The 25,972-nt window shown below is 35.0% G+C and overlaps 1 protein-coding gene across 5 annotated transcripts in view; it reads left to right on the top strand.

Annotated features, from left to right (window-relative positions):
- LOC138336649 (suppressor of tumorigenicity 7 protein homolog) overlaps nucleotides 1–25,972 on the top strand; it is a 57,573-nt gene that overhangs the window by 3,716 nt on the left and 27,885 nt on the right. For 2 of the 5 annotated variants that reach the window (XM_069286175.1, XM_069286174.1), the window contains exons 2-4: nucleotides 20,968–21,050; nucleotides 23,039–23,213; nucleotides 25,331–25,501. In XM_069286175.1, coding sequence (XP_069142276.1) covers nucleotides 20,968–21,050; nucleotides 23,039–23,213; nucleotides 25,331–25,501 — 429 coding nt within the window. Of the gene's footprint in view, nucleotides 1–4,608; nucleotides 4,628–4,655; nucleotides 6,239–18,541; nucleotides 18,803–20,967; nucleotides 21,051–23,038; nucleotides 23,214–25,330; nucleotides 25,502–25,972 lie in introns of those variants that run through there. The other 3 variants (XM_069286178.1, XM_069286176.1, XM_069286177.1) reach the window with 3 other exon arrangements.

The raw sequence follows: 25,972 nt of genomic DNA, 5'->3' as shown, positions 1-25,972 counted from the left end.
GATATTCATCAATTTAACAGTGATTTGTGTTTAATCGTGGATACATATGTCTAATTAACACAAAAAAATAATATGAAATAATTTATTTTGTTTTTGGTGCATGCGCAATCAATACTTCATTCTATATAGGACATACTGCCACGGAATTTTTTTGGGATGCAATTAATTTATTATTTTCAATATTTTTGTCTTGAAATATAATTAGAAGCTCAAACTTTTCAATGGTGGGAATGGTGTAAATTAAGTAACTTTTGTAACTGAAGAAAACTTGTCTGCTCCTGTTTTTGATAGCGAAAAAAATGTCATTTGTCAGCGGTGGAGCATCTTTAGTGTATCATGTTAAATTGAATTAATCTTTATAAATTGAATGATTGTCATATGGTATTTATAACCACGCCTCATGCTTGCACATATACTCATTCAATAATATCAGCAAATATCAAGCATAGCTTGATTGTAATGTGCAGTATCTGTGTGGTTTGGTTGCAATTTACAACTAGGAATAATTAAATAATTTTTTACTTCTTGAATTTATCCACTGGTTTAAAGCACAGTGTTAAGATCAGTTACTAGAATAGTAAAATGATTAGTATATGAATTATATGTGCTAAACTTCTACATCAGTTCATCCTATTTTAATGCATAAATAAGAATAAGGGGGAATAACTCTTCTGTACTTGTTTTCTTAACAAAATTTACCATGACAATGTGTAACATACATACCGGGCAGATAATTTTGATTATAAAATTAATTTGAAAGATTTAGATAAAAAAAATCATCACTTTATATTCTGTAGTTTACTCCAGAAAAAAAATCTTAAGTTTTAAAAATATAATCTTAATTTGTATACCATAATATTTAGGTTATATGTAAGTAGATGATCACATGAACAGAGATGGGAATTTCATATTTGTTGTATTTCTGTCTGTTATGATGTTATCTCTGGAAAAAATAAGGTATTAGATTTGTCATAATTCATCACAAAACATATACCTTTCATCACTTTTTATGTTATCTATATAAGCTAACAGTTTGGTCAACTGTGTTTGTTTTCTACTTCTTCAATATATGATAGTGTTAACATTGATAAAGGGAGATAACTTTTTAGACATCATACTGTTACACATTAAGGATAGAAAATACATGTATAGGTTACCTACTCTGTGATCTAGTACATTGATGCATTCATGAATAAACAGAATTGCCATACACAAGTAATTATTTAGTGTTAATTTATAATGTATTTTGTAGAAAACATAATCTAAAAGTAAGGACTATGTTGTTCCAAGTTTGTCACATTCCTATTGAGTAACATCCTTTCCCTGTTTTCTTCTCATATTTCTTATCTAACAACAGTTTGACAAATTGTGAAACACTTCTGTGTGTTTATATACAAAATGTATGCATAAATATATGTCATTTTGTGTAAGAAATAATAAAAAGTTCATTTTGACACATTTCATTTTGAAATATATACATCAGTTGAAGTTGTCCGATATTCTGAAATTGATTTGTCCTTACACATTATAAGTGAGTGTATTCAATTGAAGCTGTTTATGTGTTGGTTCACATGGGCGTTTGTACTCTAATAGAGAAATAAATGCACCAATACTTCCAGAATTCACTATTGTGGTAAACCTGAAATACCTAAATAAGTATCCTAACCTTTCAATACCATATCTCACTAATTATATAAAGTACCTCTCAAAATTTCTCTCTTTTTAATTGATATGCAGGCATGCTTTGATTGGGTCAAATTCAGTATGTACCCATTAGAATTGACTGAATATGCACTTCACAGTTTCTCATTTTAATGTGTGATACCTTGGGTGCATATTTGATTTAATTTGGTCTGTACGTGCAGCCAGTGTTTACCATCTACTGGGCACACCTCATACCTTGTTGTGCTTCCATTAGACAGTTTAGTTAATCTGGAAGCTCAATTTTACAATCCTTTGTAACATTCTTCTGGTATACAGTGATAAATTTACATGCGCATCCCGAGTCCTGGACTCACAGAATTTTAAAAGGACCCATGAAATTTCTGGGAATGGGTGTCTATAACACTGTGGGACCCATTGTTTTCACAAAAATCATTGAAAAGGACCCACGGAAAGTAATCGTAGATTGAACACTGGGTATAGAAGATTAAGTTTGCTGTTTATAACTTGAATAAACGATAGAGGCCAAACTAACTTGGTGTCGTTTTTTGTAATCAAAAGGCAACATTATCTATATATGTGTAGCAAATGAAAGGGAACATATCTGTTACATTCTCTTAGCTTGTTTAATACTAACGAACAAAAAATATTTATGCTATAAACATTTTTTATAATCGTCCATGATGATGAGTATTGACTTGTATATGTACCGACAATGACTGAGATCAGGCCGTGTTTAACAGGACTTCGTCTGATAGCAATACTGTTTAATGACTTGTTAAAGACCTTTTTACATGGAGTGTGAACTTGCATGGCCAGCATGTCATTGAATTGCCAGATGAAGCTCGAGGTGAGTCAGAGCCCAAACGTGTCGTATCTGTTTTGTTTGCGTTCTCTATACTCGGTGAGTGGTGGTCGTTGGAAGGGGGATATGGAGGTTTATTGATCTCAGCATCTTGAAGCTTAATGTCTTTTCGCGTAGTATTGTAGTACTTCTGGTAATTACTGTGCACGAACCCTCTACGTAAACTTCCTCACATGCTATTTGAAAAGCATTCATGTTAAGTTATAGCATCAGGAAAATGTTTTTAGAACAACACTACCATATCGTTATGTTTAACAGCGATACTTACCGGTATACACTCACTAAACTGATATATGGCCTGGCAAAATTGTAAAATGTGTTTGTTTATAAACTTTTCTTCAGTTCTATTTTGGATTAATATATATCTGTATTAAATCGTGACTTTTATTGATTATGTTTCAAATATCTCTGAACTTCTGTCGTATTTTGACTTTTGTAATTTATTGTTATAAACTACGTATACAGTGACATTTGTCTACAGTTTCATGTATAAGTTTATGACCTTTAGTTAGTCACTCATCAAATGTCCTTGAATTAAATAAGCAATATATACCATCTGTCACTATATGGGTATGTAAGTTTATTTCTTTACTATTGACCTCTGCACATCTATGGATTCCAGTACATCTTTGTGTATATGTATCTATTATGTGTTTGCCTTTATATCAGATGTTCATCAGTGTCTACAGATCTAGTTATGAAAGTTAGATTTTATACATTAAAAATATTATTGGATGGAATTTAGATCTTAGCTCTTCTATTTCTTTTGCCATTTGGTATCCCTATACATCTTCAGTGGCTACTGATCCATAGGCCTCCAACTCTAGGTTGTGAGCTCTAGATTGTGAGTTCTGGGTTGTGAGCTCTGGGTTGTGAGCTCTGGATTGTAAGTTCTGAATTTTGAGTTCTGGGTTGTGAGCTCTGGATTGTGAGCTTGAGTTCAAACTGAACACTCTTGTTGCATAACCCAGTTATTAACTAGATGACCTTCACCTCCAAAACCTGACACATACTATATGACTTTAGCTGTTAATAGGATGTGAAACAAAATCAAGCCTATCTATAAATAAGCTCTCCTTCCTCTAACTCCACTCAAAATGACCTCTTGTAGATCCATGTTACTGTATTTCCTTTATTGCCCCACATCTTTTGCTTGCCCTCCTAAATAGTTCCTTATTGGTTCTTTCACTTACTTGATTTGGTTTGGAAATAATTGTATCAAGTGATGAACTAAAGCTGTTGGAGGGTTATGTTTTTGTTTTTGATAACAATTTTCTCCATTCCTAAATGTAAATTTAATTTACTCATCCCATGTCACTACAGTAGGAGAACCAAACTGTAATATTTTGTCAGAGGTTCCTGTAAATATACTTTCCATTCATGGCTTTGCTTATTGTGAAAGCAGTGTAATTGTTGTCACTCCCTTTGAATAATATTGTTCCCCTTTTTTTCCATGCATGTGCTTCCCCCCTCCACTTTCCTCCTTGATTGTACCGGAGCTGTAGTGGAGAATCCTCTCCTTCCCCACCTTTATTGTACCAGAGAAGATAATCATCCCCCCTCCATACTTCTGGATTGTATGAGCTATAGTGGAGAATAACCTGTCATTATTAAAGCCCCTACTGTAATGATTAAGAGTAGTAAAAAGTCTGGCTGTGGTGGCCTTTGTGTGGCAGTCCTAATCATCACATGTCCTCAAAGCTTCTCTAACAAAGGCCCTGTACAATGGCACACAGTCTGACGACAGGATGCTGATCATACACACAAGTTATAACGTTTGATCAGTTATAAAATATAATCAAACTTTATTGGACATTTACGGAACGCTGATATTTATCTCGGTTGTGACATCAGCCGTATACATGTGCAGATGTAACAATGTTGTTGCATTTAAATGAGAGATTTCTGTGGAATATGTTAGCACATTAACACGGCATTGGAGGTTTGCAGAGTGCAGTAAAAGTAAAAATGTGGGGTATAGCCAGTGCTATACATTACTGCCCAGGTGAAGAGTAACCCAAGACGTGTCAAAACTGCATTCATTTGGGTGATGGTGCAGCGTGGATATGTGTAATACATTACGGTTATGCTGTGTGTGATGTGAGTTACTTATAGGCGAGTTTGGAACCCCTTGATTCCCGGTGATTGCTTTGTAGAATTAATATTCTCCATGTGTGTTGATGCCGTAATGGAAACAATGTGCTAATTAATTTGTACACAGTCCTAAGTGCTATGTGTAAACATTTTGGTACAGAGTACATGTACAGGAGAGATACTTTCTGGGGATTATATGTAATATAACACACAGTTTGTGATTGTGGTGACTGTCAGTTTGATTAAGGATTTAACAAAGTTTTATTTGGTATACTATCCACACATATTTGTCTCTCTATTTTTTTTTTTTTTTTTTTTTTTTTTTGCATTACTTGTAAGATTAACTTCGAAAGTTTCTGGTAAGCTGTCAGTGAAAGCGTTGTGTTTGATGTATCGTGTCTGTTACGAGGGATATAATATTGTGTTCATGCCTGCAAAGATGGATTATCACGAGGAATTCTAATGAGATGATATTTGACATGCTATATCTTTCACATGTGGACAGAGATGATTACAAGGAAAACTCTCGGTAAAGACACATTATAATGAGGGATTATCTAATACTCTACGGCAGAGAAATATGTTTGTGGAGCATAGCTCACAGCATGAATACCTTATCTCATAAATAGGGTAGAATTCTGATTGGAATATATATGAATCACATTAGAAAAACTGCATTTGAGATTTCCTTAGCAGGTGCTCTTTCCCATTTTACCTTACTAATGCAGTTTATGATTTATATGTATACACTTGTGCAGAAATTTGAATTTGTCTTACACATCATTTGAAGAATTATACATTAATGAGGCCCCCAACAACTGCAGATTAGTACCTATATATAGTACGTACCTAGGAGCTGACTGGTGTTATTGGGTGGGTTGTACAGGTGTTCATAATATTAGATCTATCTAGGTAGGGGTCAGACAGGGGTCAATGCTACAGCTGTGATTCAGTGGCTGGAGTACTATATACTAGCTCCCTGACTGGCAGGTGCCTGCATCACAACTGGCATTGATTACTTCAGGGGCATAAAAAACATGTGAAAATCAGTATTGTGTACATGTGTGCTGTGGCCATTGCAGGATTTGTGTGGCACTGTGAGACCAACAGGTAGTAGCATCCTTTGTACTGGGCTACTAATAACAACATACTAATGGCAGGTGCTCTCGCCAATTATCATGGCTCGCTACAATTGATTGAAATGCCACGTGGATTTCTGTATGATTTCACCAGTGTGTTGTGCAGTACTACAGTGTCTTCAGGGCATTAATGGTTAACTGTGTTATTGACGATTAGCCCTCAGTCTGCACAGAATAATAGTCAGTTGGTACTGTAGCTGGAGGAACAATTCAAGGTCCTTGTGTACTAGGAATATGCCCTGATGTACCAAGTCTATATCAACAGCATCTGGTGTGAATATTATAACTACTGCTGAGCTGATCTGTCACCAAACCACGTCTCCAGATCTAATATATAAAGGAGAAGGCGTAATGTTTAGATTCTCTTCACAACATCTGCTGTAGCCATAATAGATATATAAACACACTACAGCCTGTGTCATTGGTGAAAAAGTGCTGGCTTACAACCCACCAGCAAACATGTTCAATCTCTTCATGTGTAAGTATAAGTATTTCCTATTGATCTAGCCAGGGAACCTTCAGTTCTGTACTTGCATTTGAGGAGCTCATTGCAATGTTATTAGAACTTCTATCTAGTGTCACTAAGTTCATAAATCAAACATTAGTGTTAGGCTTTGATAGTGACAACTCAGAAAAAGAATGATTATACCATACTATATACAGCTATCATTAGATTCCTTTTTTTCTGAAATTGTATTACATTTGGTATTACTCCTATATATAAACTAATAAGAAATTTTTATCAAATATTAAATGAATTAATAATAATTAGTGTTGAGAAAATTTTTGTGATTAAAATGATTATCAACATATAGAATGTAATCCTCCCTGATGAGATCTCCACTAAAATAAATATGTATACAAATTAAACAAGATAAAATCTAAATCAAATTCACCTCTTTGATATGTTTTGAAGGAATTCAGAATTGACTGAAATTTAAAATGTCATTGCAATATGCATAATAGTTGACATGCCCATCTTCATTAACCAAAGACAGTCATTTACTTATATCCCTCGGCTAGTGATCATGATTGTGGTGTTGGGACTGTTCAGTGTTCAAGTTAAAATATAGAACTTTTTAGATGTAGATGATTATATTGATGTCACCACTGGTCATATTAGTGGTGACCGGATTAATTGTGGGACATCAGAATTGGTGATGACCAGATTAATTGTGGGACATCAGAATTGGTGGTGACCAGATTAATTGTGGGACATCAGAATTGGTGATGACCAGATTAATTGTGGGACATCAGAATTGGTGGTGACCGGATTAATTGTGGGACATCAGAATTGGTGATGACCTGATTAATTGTGGGACATCAGAATTGGTGATGACCAGATTAATTGTGGGACATCAGAATTGGTGGTGACCGGATTAATTGTGGGACATCAGAATTGGTGATGACCTGATTAATTGTGGGACATCAGAATTGGTGATGACCAGATTAATTGTGGGACATCAGAATTGGTGATGACCAGATTAATTGTGGGACATAAAAATTAGTGGTGACTGGATTAATTGTGGGACATCAGAATTGGTGATGACCAGATTAATTGTGGGACATAAAAATTAGTGGTGACCAGATTAATTGTGGGACATCAGAATTGGTGATGACCTGAATAATTGTGGGACATCAGAATTGGTGATGACCAGATTAATTGTGGGTCATAAAAATTAGTGGTGACCAGATTATTAGTGGGACATCAGAATTGGTGATGACCTGAATAATTGTGGGACATCAGAATTGATGATTACCGGATTAATTGTGGGACATCAGAATTAGTGGTGACCAGATTAATTGTAGGACATAAAAATTAGTGGTGACCAGATTATTAGTGGGACATCAGAATTGGTGATGACCTGAATAATTGTGGGACATCAGAATAAGTGGTGACCGGATTATTAGTGGGACATCAGAATTGGGGATGACCTGAATAATTGTGGGACATCAGAATTGGTGGTGACCGGATTAATTGTGGGACATCAGAATTGGTGGTGACCGGATTAATTGTGGGACATCAGAATTGGTGATGACCTGATTAATTGTGGGACAACAGAATTGGTGATGACTGGATTAATTGTGGGACATCAGAATTGGTGGTAACCTGATTAATTATGGGACATCGGAATTAGTGGTGACCAGATTATTAGTGGGACATCAGAATTAGTGGTGACTGGGTTAATTGTGAGACATCAGAAATAATTGTGACTGGATTAATTGTGGGACATCAAAATTAGTTGTGACCAGATTATGAGTGGGACATCAGAATAAGTGGTGACGGGATAGATTGTAGGACATCAGAATTAGTGTTGACCGGATTAATTGTGGGACATCAGATCAATTACTGGTGATCGCATTAATTGTGGGACAAGAGAATAAGTGGTGACCGGATTAGTTGTGGGACATCAGAATAAGTGGTGACCAGATTAATTGTGGGACATCAGAATAAGTGGTGATCGGATTAATTGTGGGACATCAGATCAATTACTGGTGATCGCATTAATTGTGTGAAAATAGAATAAGTGTTGACCGGATTAATAATGGGACATCAAAATTAGTGGTGACCAGATTAGTTGTGGGACATCAGATAGAATAAATGGTGATCAAATTAATTATGGGACTTCAGAAATTGAGGGTGATTGCAAGCCATGGATTGGTGGATTAACTAGGTCTTGTAATGACTGGATAGTAGAGACTGAAACCTGATTATTAATTATTTATTTTGTTAAATTAAAGCACTTGGATTAGTGTTGATTGGATTATGAGACAATAGGATTTGTAGTGACTTAGTTTGATTAGTTTAAATCTTCTGTTAATGGCCAGAGTCATTTAAGGCTGTGCCATGCTGAGAGATAGAGGAAAGCTGGGAGAAAACCCAGCGCCACCACTGACAGTTGGTACCTGGCAAGTGCCCCACATGGGATTTGATTTGTGACCCAGAGATAGAGGGCTTTCGGTACTCGGCCATAGTGGCTGCAAGAGTCTCAGCCAGGTAGTGACTGGAAATATGAAAGTGAGTGAATAAAATACTGTACATGAGATTGAGGTGGGGGTATTTGGTTTGGGCTTTATTATCTAGGCCAGGTAATGAAAGAGGCAGGATGCTCATGACACTATACCAAATGTACTTCAAACAAGACATACATAGAGATGATGTATGGGGTCCCTAAGTGAAGTTAACTTAAACTGCATGTACTTTTGATTTTAAAGACCATTTAGTTTGCAGTTAACTTAGAAGACATGCCAGATTGTAAAATAGCTCTGGGGAAAACATGTGTATTGTGTAACCCAAGTTGAAGTGGCTACATGTAACTTTTACTATAGGGATGTGGTAGAATTCCATACCTCAAGTATTTTATTATCTTTTAAAACACACAGTCAGACATAGACACTGACCCTTGGCACGGCTTCTAAGTCACATTGATCAGAACTGAGACTTCCGACAGACCTCCGAGTCACATCAAAAAAGTAATCATACATGCATGCTCTTATCATATAGGTGTTACTTTTTCAATAGGAAACTTTAATGATAATGAAACAATATCTTGGGAATGCAAAAGACAAGTGATGACCGTCTTAATATTTACACTTTTTTATTAAAATGATTACTGATCTAGAGTTATGTGGGGTTTTTTGTTGATAATTTTTTTACCAGGATTAAAATATGGGCATCTATTTGGTAGATTGAAAAATATACAGTCACGCCTGTCTAGAAAGACCACCAAAGAGGTAAATGGTCTTTATAGCCAGGTGGTCTTAATACACAAGTGGAGATGTATACAAGTTTAATTAGGATGAGTTTGGTAATTAGGAACCCTAGAAAAGTGGTCTTATACAGATGTCAAATTATATGGAAATTGGCGATTTAGGACCTCAAAAATTGGTCTTATTAAACAGGTGGTCTTTGTACAAAGCTGGTCACTACAGCAGATTTTCTGTATGGGTGATCCAGTTAATCTATCTGTTGTAATATGTGTTGACATTTGAGTATTTGAGAGATGTCTTTGTTTGTCTGTTCTGTTATACATAAGACTGAGTTATGAGTGAAGTATTACAGGTAATAATGATCTATAATATGATATAAACATCTGCATGGATATGAATAATAGATAGATATTACTCTTATTCTGGATATAAGATTTAACATTAATCCTGGAGCTCTATGTGTATTTCTCAAACAGTCATTCCAATACTCATCAAATGTCAATACATACTGCAACAGGTATAATGTGTTGTAATGTGTTGATTATACAAGTGAGATGTATCAATTTGGATGTTTACTTAAGGAGGAATACCTGGTCAGTGATGAGTAGATGTGAAGATTTATCAATATCATGGATTTGTTAACATGTTATATCATGCATGTGTGGTAGTGTCGGAGGATAAGACAAACCTGATACTATCACCTGAATGTTATTGTCCAGTTGTGGTCAATCATGGTCATCAGTAATTGTTACCACTAGCATCAGTATTGATTTTGGTCCATTTAATCACCTTCAATCAATTTAGCCAGGTACATCAGATGTCTGTCAGGTGACCACCACCTGTTGTATATCCAATCTATACCTAGGACAACGGTCAGCTAATTTCATCTGTCAATGCTGTAATTTTAATCAAACTACAATAGATTGATAATACAGTGTCAGTAAAAGCTGTTAATCCTCAGGTGTTTTATGGAATAAAAATGTTCACTTTTCCTGCTGATTTTGCATAGTATGTTTATACACAGTAAAATACGTTTCAGAACATGTGTAATTTTAGGGCTAACACCATACAGCTGTCAGTGTCATTTCACACAATGGGCATGTCACCCATGACACTGTACTCTTGGTTAAAATATGTTTGATATACAAAAATGTATTGAATTATTTGATATTTAGACTTGAATATTTATTGGAGAAATCTCAAAACCAATCAAATCAGTTGTGATTTAAAACTATGCATGGACACAATTTTGGACTAACATTAATTGCCACTCATCCCTGCTTTGTAAAACATTGTAGGTACATAACTTTGGACAACATGTCCAATCTTACCTGGTCTATAAGACATTGTACACACACAACTTTGGACAACATGGCCAATCTTACCTGCTCTATAAGACATTGTACACACACAACTTTGGACAACATGGCCAATCTTACCTGCTCTATAAGACATTGTACACACACAACTTTGGACAACATGGCCAATCTGACCTGCTCTATGAAACATTCTACACACACAACTTTGGACAACATGGCCACTCATCCATGCTCCAAAGGACCATGGTGAGCTTATGCGATACTGTGGCGTACAGTGTCCATCGTGTGTCGTCCATCTGTCCATCAGCAATCGATTCTTTTCCATAACTGCCGGTCAGAATTTAATAAAATTTGACTGGTAGCTTCCTTATGGGGTACAGACTTAAAATTGTACAAATAGTCGGGATGACCCTGTGGGGGCCTAAGGGGCGGGGCCAAAAGGGTCAATTTGGCTATTTCCATATAAAGGACTTCTTCATTGAAACTAAGTATGGGATAGCACTCATAAGGCAATGGCAGCATCCTTATAGGGTGAGGATTCAAAATTGTACAAATGATGGGGTTGACCTCCTGGACACCTGAGGGGTGTGGCCAAAAGTGTCAATTTGGCTATTTCTATATTATAAAAAACAACATCTCCTCTGAAACTTAGCATTAGATTACACTTGTATTGTAATGGTAGCATCCTTGTGGGATGGGGATTTGAAATTGCACAAAGTGTTGGGCTGACACCTGGGCACCTGCATGATGGATGGGGCAAAAAGTGTCAATTTGGCTATTCCCATAAAATTGACTTCTTCTCAAAAATAACCATATTGCATTGGTAGCATCCTTATGGAGTAGGGATTCAAAATTGTACAAATGGTCGGGCCATTTTTCAAGTTGGCTATTTCAAATTGTAAGAGATTTATATGATAATTACTAAATAAACCAGGTGAGCGTAACAGGCCCTTTTGGCCTCTTGTTCCATCAATATCACTACAGTAGGATGTCTCAGCTCTAAAATCCAATGGATGGCTTGATTAAGTTTTATTGACCAGTGCAGGCAATTATATACCCAGTAGTGTCCTATATAGCTACTGGACATAGGGAAAACAGTACAGGTCAGGGGTCAATAATGCAAATGTCAGAGAGTTCAAAGGGCAATACAGTACAGTCTCTATATATATCTATATAATTTTAATGTTACAACATGTTTTTTGATGAGATTATTTTAAAGTCAGATTTTCAAGATTAAGTGAAGTTTAATTAAGAAAATCTGGATTTCATGTAAAAAAAGATTTTCTCAACATGGCTTTTTGCCTACTTTAAAAATGATGAGGAAATATTTTTGAAATACTCATCTACACCAGATGCTGAATATATGTATATAATTCTGCATCCAGGTACAGGGATCTTGGCTGCATCACTTGAGAAAGATGTGCAAGATGCTTTATCTGCCAAATAGAGATTTGTGGCATGTACAATAGGTATTGATTTTGAGATGCTTAGAGACCTGAACCAGATAAAGTGTGTTCCCTCAGCTACTAGATTACACACAACTTCTCTCTCTCTTATATATGTAATAGTCTGATGGACTATACTTAGGTCACACACAACTTCTCTCTCTCTCTTACATATGTAATAGTCTGATGGACTATACTTAGATCACACACAACTTCTCTCTCTCTTACATATGTAATAGTCTGATGGACTATACTTAGGTCACACACAACTTCTCTCTCTCTCTTACATAGATCACACACAACTTCTCTCTCTCTTACATATGGAATAGTCTGATGGACTATACTTAGGTCACACACAACTTCTCTGTCTCTCTCTTACATATGTAATAGTCTGATGGACTATACTTAGATCACACACAACTTCTCTCTCTCTCTCTTACATATGTAATAGTCTGATGGACTATACTTATAATTAGATCACACACAACTTCTCTCTCTCTTACATATGTAATAGTCTGATGGACTATACTTAGATTACACACAACTTCTCTCTCTTACATATGTAATAGTCTGATGTACTATACTTAGGTCACACACAACTTCTCTGTCTCTCTCTTACATATGTAATAGTCTGATGGACTATACTTAGATCACACACAACTTCTCTCTCTCTCTTACATATGTAATAGTCTGATGGACTATACATAGATCACACACAACTTATCTCTCTCTTACATATGTAATCGTCTGATAGACTATACTTAGATCACACACAACTTCTCTCTCTCTTACATATGTAATAGTCTGATGGACTATACTTAGATCACACACAACTTCTCTCTCTCTCTCTTACATATGTAATAGTCTGATGTACTATACTTAGATCACTCACAACTTCTCTGTCTCTCTCTTACATATGTAATAGTCTGATGGACTATACTTAGATCACACACAACTTCTCTCTCTCTCTTACATATGTAATAGTCTGATGGACTATACTTTAGATCACACACAACTTCTCTCTCTCTTTTATATGTAATAGTCTGATGGACTATACTTTATAATTAGATCACACACAACTTCTCTCTTTCTTACATATGTAATAGTCTGATGGACTATACTTAGATCACACACAACTTCTCTCTCTCTCTCTTACATATATAATAGTCTGATGGACTATACTTAGGTCACACACAACTTCTCTGTCTCTCTCTTACATATGTAATAGTCTGATGGACTATACTTAGATCACATACAACTTCTCTCTCTCTCTTACATATCTAATAGTCTGATGTACTATACTTAGATCACTCACAACTTCTCTCTCTCTTACATATGTAATAGTCTGATGGACTATACTTAGATCACACACAACTTCTCTCTCTCTCTCTTACATATGTAATAGTCTGATGGACTATACTTAGGTCACACACAACTTCTCTCTCTCTTATATGTAATCGTCTGATGGACTATACTTAGATCACACACAACTTCTCTCTCTCTTACATATGTAATAGTCTGATGGACTATACTTAGGTCACACACAACTTCTCTATCTCTCTCTTACATATTTAATTGTCGGATGTACTATACTTAGATCACTCACAACTTCTCAGTCTCTCTCTTACATATGTAATAGTCTGATGTACTATACTTAGATCACACACAACTTCTCTCTCTCTCTTACATATGTAATAGTCTGATGTACTATTCTTAGATCACTCACAACTTCTCTGTCTCTCTCTTACATATCTCTTACATATGTAATAGTCTGATGGACTATACTTAGATCACACACAACTTCTCTCTCTCTTACATATGTAATAGTCTGATGGACTATACTTAGATCACACACAACTTCTCTCTCTCTTACATATGTAATAGTCTGATGGACTATACTTAGATCACTCACAACTTCTCTATCTCTCTCTTACATATTTAATTGTCTGATGTACTATTCTTAGATCACTCACAACTTCTCTGTCTCTCTCTTACATATGTAATAGTCTGATGGACTATACTTAGATCACACACAACTTCTCTCTCTCTTATATGTAATCGTCTGATGGACTATACTTTATAATTAGATCACACACAACTTCTCTCTTTCTTACATATGTAATAGTCTGATGGACTATACTTAGATCACACACAACTTCTCTCTCTCTCTCTTACATATATAATAGTCTGATGGACTATACTTAGATCACTCACAACTTCTCTATCTCTCTCTTACATATTTAATTGTCTGATGTACTATTCTTGGATCACTCACAACTTCTCTGTCTCTCTCTTACATATGTAATAGTCTGATGGACTATACTTAGATCACACACAACTTCTGGTCTGATGGACTCGATACTTGGTACATCATATACATTGGTACATCATATACATGTATAAACCAGGACCAATGTGTTCTCTTTCTCTAAACTGATGCTATCTGCCATAATATTTCAAACCAAATGTGTTCTCACCATCAACCACAATCTTAACTGATGTGTTCGAATTCCCTATCTGCTATATTATTAGCTCACCTGGACTGAAGGACCGGTGAGCTTATGTCATGGCGCGGCGTCTGTCACTACTAATCCTTGAGTTCTGCATGGATTGTAACCAAATTTGGCCACAAAGATCCTTGGGAGAAGGGGAACAGAACTTGTATAAATTTTGGCTCTGACCCCCCAGGGGCAGGAGGGGCGGGGCCCAATAGGGGAATAAGAGGTAAATATTCAAATTCCTTCAGAAAAGAAACAATGAACCTGTATTCACAACAGTACTTGGCATTACAAACCAGGTGAGCGATACAGGCCCTTTGGGCCTCTTGTTCCAAAACATATGTGTTTTCTCTCTATTAGCCACCATCTTGTGCCATATACCAGTAGGTACATCTCTATAAACCACATGCACTCCCTATGCATTTCTGTCTTTCATACTTATATGAACAAGCGTGTCTCTATTTATCTTTCTCTCCACCACACATACACTAACTATTGTTTCCTGACTCTCACAAACTTTCAAATCTTTCACTCTCCTTCACACATCTGAGCTGATCATGTCTTCCTTCCCTGACATGATGATGTGTTTTTTCCTTCACAGAATCACAAAACTTAATTTGTTCCATTTCTGTCACCAATGTCTTGATTAATGCTCATGTGTTCCCCTTTCTATGAGACAGTTGTACTGTAGTAAGACTGGTATATTTCACTTGGTGACATGCTTTTGAGTAGGTTCATGATTTAAGCTTGTGTTCCTTCTAACACTCAAAATATATAAGTTTTTGTCACATTTGGTCTTGATGTAATGCTGTCTTTCTACACACATACATGACTTAAAATCAATGTATTCCATTTATTATGAGTATTCTTTACTTTTCACACCCACATCTGTTGTTCTGTATATTTCACACTTTCCAGGTTGACAGATTTTCACTGTCACACACTCCTGCTATGGAGATGAGATGATTATAAGGCTACAGCAATTATAATTGTTTCATTTATACGACTTCTAATAATGTTGTAAGCTGTGATGATGTGAACTGTGGTATTTCTTGACATTGTGAACTGTGATATTTCTTGACATTGTGAACTGTGATACAATGTATTTCTTGACGTGAATTTCATGTGAAAGAATTTCACATGAAATTCAGGCTAATTTAACATGAACATTTTCATGTGAGAAATTCACATGAAGAAATATAAAGTATTGCCTGTATATATATTGTTGTGAGCTGTGATGATGTTATGAGCATTATGACACATCATTGTGATGAAATTGTGAGAGGTACTATGAGTTAAGGATTAGGTAACTGGATGTGTGAAGATTGAGGTATTGATTCCAACAGCCTCACCATATTCCTTACACCATAGGATTGATAGTGAACTCTGGTCAAGTGTAATCTGGGGTTAGGATTGATAGTGAACTCTGGTCGAGTGTAATCTGGGGTTAGGATTGATAGTGAACTCTGGTCGAGTGTAATCTGGGGTTAGGATTGATAGTGAACTCTGGTCGAGTGTAATCTGGGGTTAGGATTGATAGTGAACTCTGGTCAAGTGTAATCTGGGGTTAGGATTGATAGTGAACTCTGGTCGAGTGTAATCCGGGGTTAGGATTGATAGTGAACTCTGGTCGAGTGTAATCTGGGGTTAGGATTGATAGTGAACTCTGGTCGAGTGTAATCTGGGGTTAGTTATTGTGATATCAATGTAAAGGATCTTCATTGTACTCGGGTTGAGTGTAAACCGGAGGTACCGGTAGTTAGTGTGGTCATTGTAAAGGTCTTAATTATAATGATTAAATAGAAATAAAAATGTCCAGCAACACTCTTAAACGTAATTCTATAATATATAAGTCTTCTTGCAAATATTTCCAGAGCCCACACAGATAAATGTCATGTCAGTCTTGTCATCGTTAATGATGTAATTCAATAACATATTTGTTCTGTAAGAAAAAGTGAAATGCTTGTCTTATTTGGCTTTGTACGTATGATTTTAGCTTGATTTTGATTGGATTAAAGTCCTATTAACGGCCTTTGTCATTTAAGATGTGTGATCAGGTAAAGGAGAGGGAGAAAAGCCTGAGTACCTGTAGAAAAAACACCATCCAGCCAGCAGTCAATAACTGGTATTTTGATAAACTACCACCATGAGCTTGTGTAGTTGAAGGGCTTGTAATTGGGACTTCTTATAACCAGCTCGGCACAGTGGCTGCCTCTGTACATGCAGTATTCTTTGGTCAATTCTACAGATAAAAGTTTGTTATCTCAAATTACAAAGGCTGTCTCCTTGTTTGATTTCCTTGAATAAGCCATGTTGATATGGATTTCATGTGAGTGTAATTTGTTTCTATCATTCGATTTTATTTCGACTTGTTCTATCATTTGATTTTATTTCGACTTGAAATTTTTGTTTGAAACTACTGATTTGTATCCTTCATTTCTAACATATATACCAGAAGCTATCTTCTTTGCTCTTACCACTGATGATTTATTTTGCTCCAGTCGGTTTATTATAGCTTTTGCATGCTTTTACAATTTTTTTTTGTAATGTCAATGCAAATGATGTACATGAATAGCAAAAAATTGTGAAAACATGCTATCTTATTCTCTGGAGAAAAAATTGATTTTTACGTCGCTCTGAAATGGTTGCAGTTGGGTGCGGACTTCCTAAGGTCTAGAGCAATTTAAAGAGATTCCAAAATCGTACATTCATTTCGCAGATTTTAGTCTCGTCAAATTCTCCTGAAAACATGGTGTGTGTTCTCTGATATTTGCAGCCTTTAAAAATCAATATGGTAATTTGATTTTTTAGATTTGATTTAAATATTATGAATTGTACATGGGAAAAGCATATCTTACTTTGATATTTAAATGCGTGGTGGCTGTATGTATAAATGCAATATTTTATTGTTTCACTATATCAGACGGAATGTGAGTTAATATTTAACAGCTGCTGCTAGTTCACTAAAATAATTCTCATTCAAAAGATAACAGTTTTCTTTACATACAGTTAGTTTAAAATTGCAGGATTATAAATATTTCATTTAAGAAGTTTATGATTAAATGTGAAATCATTAATTTTGCCTGCAAAAATTTATAATGTGCATTGTATTACTACAAAAAAAAAAAAAAAAAAAAAGACAAAAAATTGTCCATGCAAAGTCTGACCAGTGAAGTTGTTGATTAGAACGAATATACGTACCCGGCCTACTATACCTTTCGACAACATTATCGGTCAAAAAGTCTTTTGAGCTACAATATTGCAGCTAGTTGTTGATATGAAAATTTTGGAATATGAAATATGGTAATAATAACAAACTATTTCTAAGTCAATGTTCACAAAGGAGGAATTCATCAAATGTTAGTTATTCAGATAATCCAAGTTGATAAATTACATTTATCTTGTTATAAGTGAACGATACTCACTTCAAAATTTGTGAGATTTGCTTTCACTATACAGTTGAAATAATCCAGAAATTAATTAAAGCCAAAAGGTTTCTGACAAAGACAAATGATATCACAGTCAATCATTAAGCATATTTTTTCAAAAAAAATATAGTAAACCTGTATTTAGATTCAATTAACATGGAGAACACACACCGTAAGCTTTACTTTATTACACATATAGAATATATCTGGACATTACGTACATGACGTAGGTGACATTTAGAGACGTATTTGATATCTGTGATGCGACCAATGATACAACAATATTATATACTTGGAGCCGAGTCGGGTTTGACAGCGGTGGATCTCGACAGAGATTGTCTCCTCACACGGTGATCAGCTGATGGGGAGGAGGCTGCCAGTGTACTGCTGTGTATTCAGTCTTACAGCCTCGGTCTGTCATATGGAAGCTAGGCTTTCACTGTCATTCTGTGTCCTTGCTGGTCCGTCTGCCCACCAATAACTAACTGGTCCCATTTACATTGATGGACATGTTTACGACAACATCATTTTGTGTGAAAGTCGTTTAGATTCTTTGAAATTTTTTGGAAACGATCTCGTGTTTCGGATAGGATTATCATTCACGTTCGTTTCTCCATTGGATAAAGCTGCAATGTGGGATAGTAAGTATATTGATTGTGTCCATTATCGCAATCCCTATAGCTCGCTACATAAATCAATAGCTTCATGCATACTGTTCAATACGGTAATACTACTACCACGGAGACATGCTTCAAGATTCTTGCTCATTTCCGTTTCATTCCTCATTACATTACAAAAAAGCTTTTGTAAACGACAGATAATCAAGTGTTTTTCTAGGAATGTTCCAGATGAGCCTGTAATCCAATATAGTGTGTAAACGACAATTTTGAACGGCTGTGAAACCTGACTAGGAACAAGACGATTTGTCTTAGTCTTCCATTTTGTTATTTCTACGGGTTTCAGTTCAGATTTATTAATGACGGCTTGTTTATTCATTCATTTGATTTTAAATCACAATTACATACAGGTCAATGGTTTTGTTATTTTTTGACAAATAAGGTGTTTCTGAATCGGAGATATATATTCATTACTTTGATATGATATGGATGAAGACTTACTGTTCCATTTGACGTACAAAGCAATTTCAGCACATGTACATGGTATGTACAGCCTGATAGGGGATCAGATCCACATACCATTATATTGTGACACATTAACACAAACCTTCCATTCTGAATCTGCCCCTTTCATTAATATTGTTAAACTGTTCATAAAGAATAATAATGAGAATCTAAACCTGTAAATTCAATATGTGTATTCATATCAGCATCAAGCTCTTCAATGTGATATTAGAAGATGCTGACATTTTGTTTAAAAAAATCCATCATTGTTTCATAACATATGAAAAATACAGAACATGAAACATAAACAGTTCACCTGTATAAGAAGGATACATACTTAACAAAGAGAATTTTGATTTGAAATTATAATGATGGATGTGAGTATTTTAACTATTTTCACCGTTGATTTAAAGGAATATTTTTGATTATTATATAAAAGGCTGACTCCCATATATAGAAACGCTCCTATATTTGTACCGTTTAACATCACTTGTTAATTATACTGTTACTGTCAGATGATAGTGTTGCCATGGTTATCTATCCCATGGGAACAGTGTACAAATACAAAGGGATTTCTGTGATGAGAAACCACTGGTTATGTGAACAATAAGAGAAATCCGTTAATGAGTCTGGCTAGGATTATCTACGGATGCTTGGTTTGTAAATATTAACGCCCATGTCATTCTATTCATGTGATTAGATCAATGCTATTGACTTTGATTTGATGAATAGTATCATCAATTCTGCTAAACATCATATCTAGGGGAAGATCAAGGCTTTTTACTTTGTTATAGTCACAAAATTAGACATTTAATGTCTTTTTGGTTGAAAAAATCCAAGATGGGGTTTTCTTTCAATTTCCACAAACATGACACATAAATTCAAGTTTCTGGTTATCAAAATAGGAGTTTCTGTATTGTAAAACATACTTGTATATGGCAATATGATTAATACATTATGACTGTCGTTGACATTTTTCATTGTATTGTAATTGATAGATGTAACATGATGCCGTCCTATTAGAAGCTAGATGGTTAGAGTTTCTGTGTACTAATTGTATTTTGTTATAATTAGTTTACACTTTCACATTAATATCATTTTGTTACTGTGATTTGACACATCATAGGCACATAGTTTTAGGTGTCTTGTTTATTGGTCATTGGCAATAAAACATCTTTCTGTATTTGATTGTACTTATTTAACAGACTTTCAGAGAATAATTTATATTGAGTTTGATCCATCAATTAATTATTGAAATATACAAAATGTCTTCAAGTTTTAAAAGACTCTCCGGTCACTAAGTTTGATTGTATGCTATAAGAAGATAAAAACTGTACTCATACATGTGTGTGAGAGGGTACAGCTATGAGGCTCATTCTAATTAATTATATAATATTATATAATCTTCAGAAAACACTTATGAATTAAGGTTTTAATTAAACTTTTATGCTAAGTCTGTATGATTCCTTATTGGTTTTCTGTTCTTTTATGAATATGATGCCATGTTGGTTTTCTGAACTTTTATGAAAATCAAATAGAGTGCCATATTAGCTTGTATGTTGGTGAGTTATAGATTACATTGCAATTGTTTTATATCTCTTTCCAGCTACAATGTTTCGTATATTACCATGATAGTTAAATATGTTGGTGATTTATATATGATATTGTTTTATATCTCTTTCCAGCTACGATGTTTCTGAATACCCTGACGCCCAAATTCTACGTGGCTCTGACAGGCACTTCTTCATTAATATCAGGACTTATACTGGTAAGTGAAGCAGACATTCGAGTAATATTCCGATGAACTGACTGGCGATATGATTCAATGATTTCCACTTCAGTGAAGCTCATCTCGAGCTGAAATAAAATACATGTACAAAGTATTTGCCATTTTGACTGATTCAGAAAATCATCTTCATGTTAATAGGGGAAATCAGTCTGTCGCATATTTATTTTCTTAAATTTTGCGATTTTCTGTTCGCAGTGATTTTATCTTTGTAGCCTTTGAAAGTTTCATACATACTAAAGGCTGTAATATATAAACCCATGACTTAATAAATTTGGTGAGGTGTTAAATTTTACCAATTTGAATGAATCTGTGAATTTAACAAAATTAAAAATCCCACGAATATTAGGAACTATACAGTAGTATGTCTATTACATATATACACAGTGAACATTTTCATCTCTTCTCTACATCATTTCATCATTAAACAAAAATGAAACATGCAAAAAAAATATAATTTTATGTATTTTTTTCATGTTTTACATGCTCAGGATGAAAACCAAACTTACAATAAAAACAAAAATATTGTGATAAAAACTATTGTTTTGGAGCAGGATGTTTTCATGGCCTTTAAGTCTTTGTCCCTCCTAACACTTTGATATTGACTGTTTTCTTGCCGCTAAGAACATTGTCTGTACTGAAACAAGATTCAGGGTCTCGCAACCGCTAAGAACATTGTCTGTACTGAAACAAGATTCAGGGTCTCGCAACTGCTAAGAACATTGTCTGTACTGAAACAAGATTCAGGGTCTCGCGAACACCCATTAGGTCAGCAAGTCTGTAGAGGCGTTTTTGATGCATGGATATTGATTTGAATATTGTCCTTGGTACACACCTAGCCTTACATACTTATCGCCCAGACAGTCCGTCTTGAATACTAATTCCTGCAGCCATCGGCGTGTATTTAAAGAATATACTGCTGTTGTATCGTGGTATAGAGGTGATGTTCATGTGTTACTACTGTCATTACATTGTAATGAGCTAAAATACAAGTGTTAAAGCCTATGGCAAATACTATATAACCATTTGATTTTGTTGGAATTATATTTTCTGGTTTTCGCTGGGAAAAGCTTATAATTTGAATATGTTATCTGCAAAATATAGAGCATTAGTTATGTTATGTTACCCCTTAAAGTGAAGAGAGATGATAGTACTTGTCTTCTTTTGCTTCTTTATGTAATAACTATCTTATCCTGCCCATTTCTTTGTAACCTTTGAAGATATGGTGATGAAACATGTAACCTTTGAAGATATGGTGATGAAACATATGTAAGCTATTTGCAATAATAAGACCTCATGTGTTACACAATAAGCTCACAATTACTACCTATACAACATCAGGGTCAAATAAGAATATTTTACAGTAACTTAATCAGATTTCATTTTGAGACTGTTGGTTTAATGCCAAGCCATCTTGAATATTGACGTTCAATGTCAAATTGATAAAATTTATAGCAACTTGTTATCTATATTTCATCTTGAGACTGATGGCAAAGGGCTGGTGTGACGCTAAAGCTACCTTGAATTTTGGTTAAGTTTTTCATTCATATGTAGTGTCCCCATAGGATTGAAAAAAGAAAAGAAAAGTAGTGAAAAGATATAGTCGATGCCAGGACCATCTGGTGATATAATGTAAGAAATAAACACTTATTTATAATATCAATGCTGTACGTGGTGGACGAGGGATTAAGATGTTCCGTCATATTACCACTAGTTCTCCATCTCTGGGGTCGAATTTGAATCCCATGTGAGGCAGTTGCCATGTACTGACTGCTGACCGGTAGTTTTTATCTGGTTACTCCAACTTTCCTCCACCATCAAACCTGGCACATCTTTAAATGACCCTGGTTGTTAATAGTACATTAAACTAATAAAAAAAAACTAATCTTAATAGTATTTACAGCATCTGTAATATTTATGTGGAGAGGAAATTGATATTGTATAGGTCACAAATCTTGTCTTTCTTTCAGATATTTGAATGGTGGTACTTCAAAAAGTATGGCACATCGTTTATAGAGCAGGTGTCGCTGAACCACATATCTCCACTGCTGGGCGGTGGAACAGAGGGTGCAAACAACGACAACAACAACACAAACAACGTAAACAACACAGGCAACAACACCACACATCAACAAACAGTTCCCGGTATGTATAAAAAGAGTAAGAAGTTCCTCTACATTCCCAAGTGTTCATGATCATTGTTTGGTCTTTTGGTCAATTATCTTTGAGAAAAAAATGATTGATTGGGCATATCTTTTTCCATGGAGTTTATATAACATCATTGTCTTTTGGGTTCTTGCAACTAAAAAATGTTTTTGGAACTTTTTTGAAAAAAACCCAACAGAATTTAGGTTTTAAAAGCGACCTTAGAAATAAAAATATGATAAGATTTTCAAGATCTATTTCTTTTTATTGATTTTTTTTATCCCAAAAGGACTCTTATAGAAAATATCAACCATCGTTTGGCTAATTATGGTTGAGTGAAGCCTATTTATCCAAATTGATGACTGACTGAAGTTTCGATGACAGGTTTCACGAGAACCTAGAGGCTGCATTATCTGTCAAATATTTGTATAATAAAGAGGTTTAGTGTGGACCGGCTCTGGGTGCTCTGGTAGATAGTGGTTTTATAGGACTGATGATACTCCGATGATGACGAGTAACTCATCTCAGTAATGCCAGCTCCATTATCCTACATCAACTCATTAGACTGTCACAATCATCACGATCAGAACGGACAATATTTCACCACCTGAGTATGGCGGATGTCGGATATCACATTTATTCTTCACCATTATACTGTCGAGACTTCACAGAATCTCTGCACACCATTAGTCAAGGCACCAAATCACAACACAGAATAGATCTTTCTTTTGGTTTCTTCACCATAGGCTAGCTAGCACTATTGCTTGCTGGAAAAAACCAGGGACATGCTCTTTACTATTTGATAAACAAGTTTGATAATTATTTGATATTCATGATACCATTTGGTTAGTTGTGTATCTGATAAAAGTATATGACCAAATTATCAAATTAATGTGTTTGAATGAAACTATGGAAAGTTTCAAGGTGAAAATTTTAACCTGTTGACCCCTGAAATTTTACAATGGGCTCTGCCAGGTCTTGAAGTAAAAGAGTTCAGGAGTGAATTAGAATCTAGAAATTGAAAAGTAAATTACTGATCATCTGTTTGCTGTCCTGAGGAATATATTAAAAGAAATAGTATCAAATCTGTAGGTCTAGAAGACAGTTATTACACAGCATTTCAAATACTTCACCATTGATCTGATTACAAAATTATTTATTTCTTTGGATACTTTAAAAGTCATAGGACATTTATGGTTCAAACATGGAGTGGCTTCAGTGTATAATTAAATGGATCTGAAGTTTTCTTTAATCTCACAGGGGGAAGGTTTGATAGACATTACAGCGGAGGTACAGATAGCAGTGCTCTGTACTTGACTTATAATTGGTAGACCACATACTAAATTATATCAACTGTATTTGCCTAAAACCTTTTACCATGTATCATCATTACTGCTCTGTTAAAAAAACTAAATATTTTATCATGACAAATTAAAAAGGAGGATCAATACCAATGTCATTTTAATAGTCAACCCCATCTCCCACTCCTCAATGACATACTTAATCCCCCCCCCCTAAAAAAAAAAAAAAAAAAAAGCAAGAAAAGTAAAGTGACTGCTACTAAAATGAATTTTAAATGTTTTCTATTACATGTATTTTATTCCATATAAAAAAAACACAATTTCACAAAGGATTAAAATTTATTGACTCGTGCCCTATCTGGGCCACAAACTCACGATCTACGGCACCCAACCAGCTAGCCAAACATACCTGCGTCTTTTACCACCGCACTACATCCATGTTCGAGGCCAAAGGGCATCCTTTATTAAATTGTGGTTCTTTGATATGTCATAATTACTAAAACACAATGTATCATATTCACTATGTGTTGTTGATCCAAAGGTTTAATTTTAATTTCCTGTTGAAATTGTACTCAGTTGATGATTATGTATTTTAATTCCTTTATATTGCTTGTTGGTATCCCATTAATTACATAACAATTGATTTGCTATAATTTCAATTTTTGTTATGATAAGGTATGGAGTTTTCTTTTACCCTTAGATCATCTCAGATAACAGATATTTTAAAATTAAAGATTAATATGTTTGTCACTAGATTTAATTTGTTTTGTACCTTGTCACTAGATTTAATTTGTTCTGTGCCTTTCTGTATTCCAGAATGCAAAGTGTGGAGAAATCCATTAAATCTATTCCGGGGCTCAGAATACCAACGATACACCTGGGCGAAGGGCAAGGACCCACTCACCTACTATGATATGAATCTGTCTGCTCAGGATCATCAAACTTTTTTCACCTGTGAGGCTGATGCTGGCAAGCCTGAGTACGAAGGTAAGATAGCCAAGTTTATTTCCTTAAATTTGATGTCGACCTGTCATACTGTGGGGTCTAAAGAGTGCTTTGTGATTTCAGGGTCAAATTTATCAAAAGTAATCTGTCAATAGTCAAGGTTATTTGTTGGTGATATGTCAAGGTCAAGGTTGAATATTTCAAGTTAGTAGAGTGTTCACGGTTGTGTGTTCCAAATGGTACTATCAATGTCAAAGTTCAAAGGTAATATCTTTTCATTCTGTTGTCATGTAGTCTTATATAGTTAAGATACCATATTATATATAGCCAGTGACTTTTGTAGTGTTTTCTGTAGGATAGTGCTATGGTCACAAAAAATTGATTCACGAAAAGTTACCTTTATAGTTAATCGTAAAATTTTATTACATTGATTTTTTTTTAGCTCACCTGGTCCAAAGGACCGAGGTGAGCTTATGGGATACCGCAGCGTCCGGCGTCCGGCGTCCGGCGTCC

This window comes from Argopecten irradians, chromosome 12, assembly GCF_041381155.1.
Source record: "Argopecten irradians isolate NY chromosome 12, Ai_NY, whole genome shotgun sequence".
NCBI lineage: Eukaryota > Metazoa > Mollusca > Bivalvia > Pectinida > Pectinidae > Argopecten > Argopecten irradians.
Note: the sequence above shows the minus strand (reverse complement) of the source record. Positions and strands in the feature narration are given on the sequence as shown.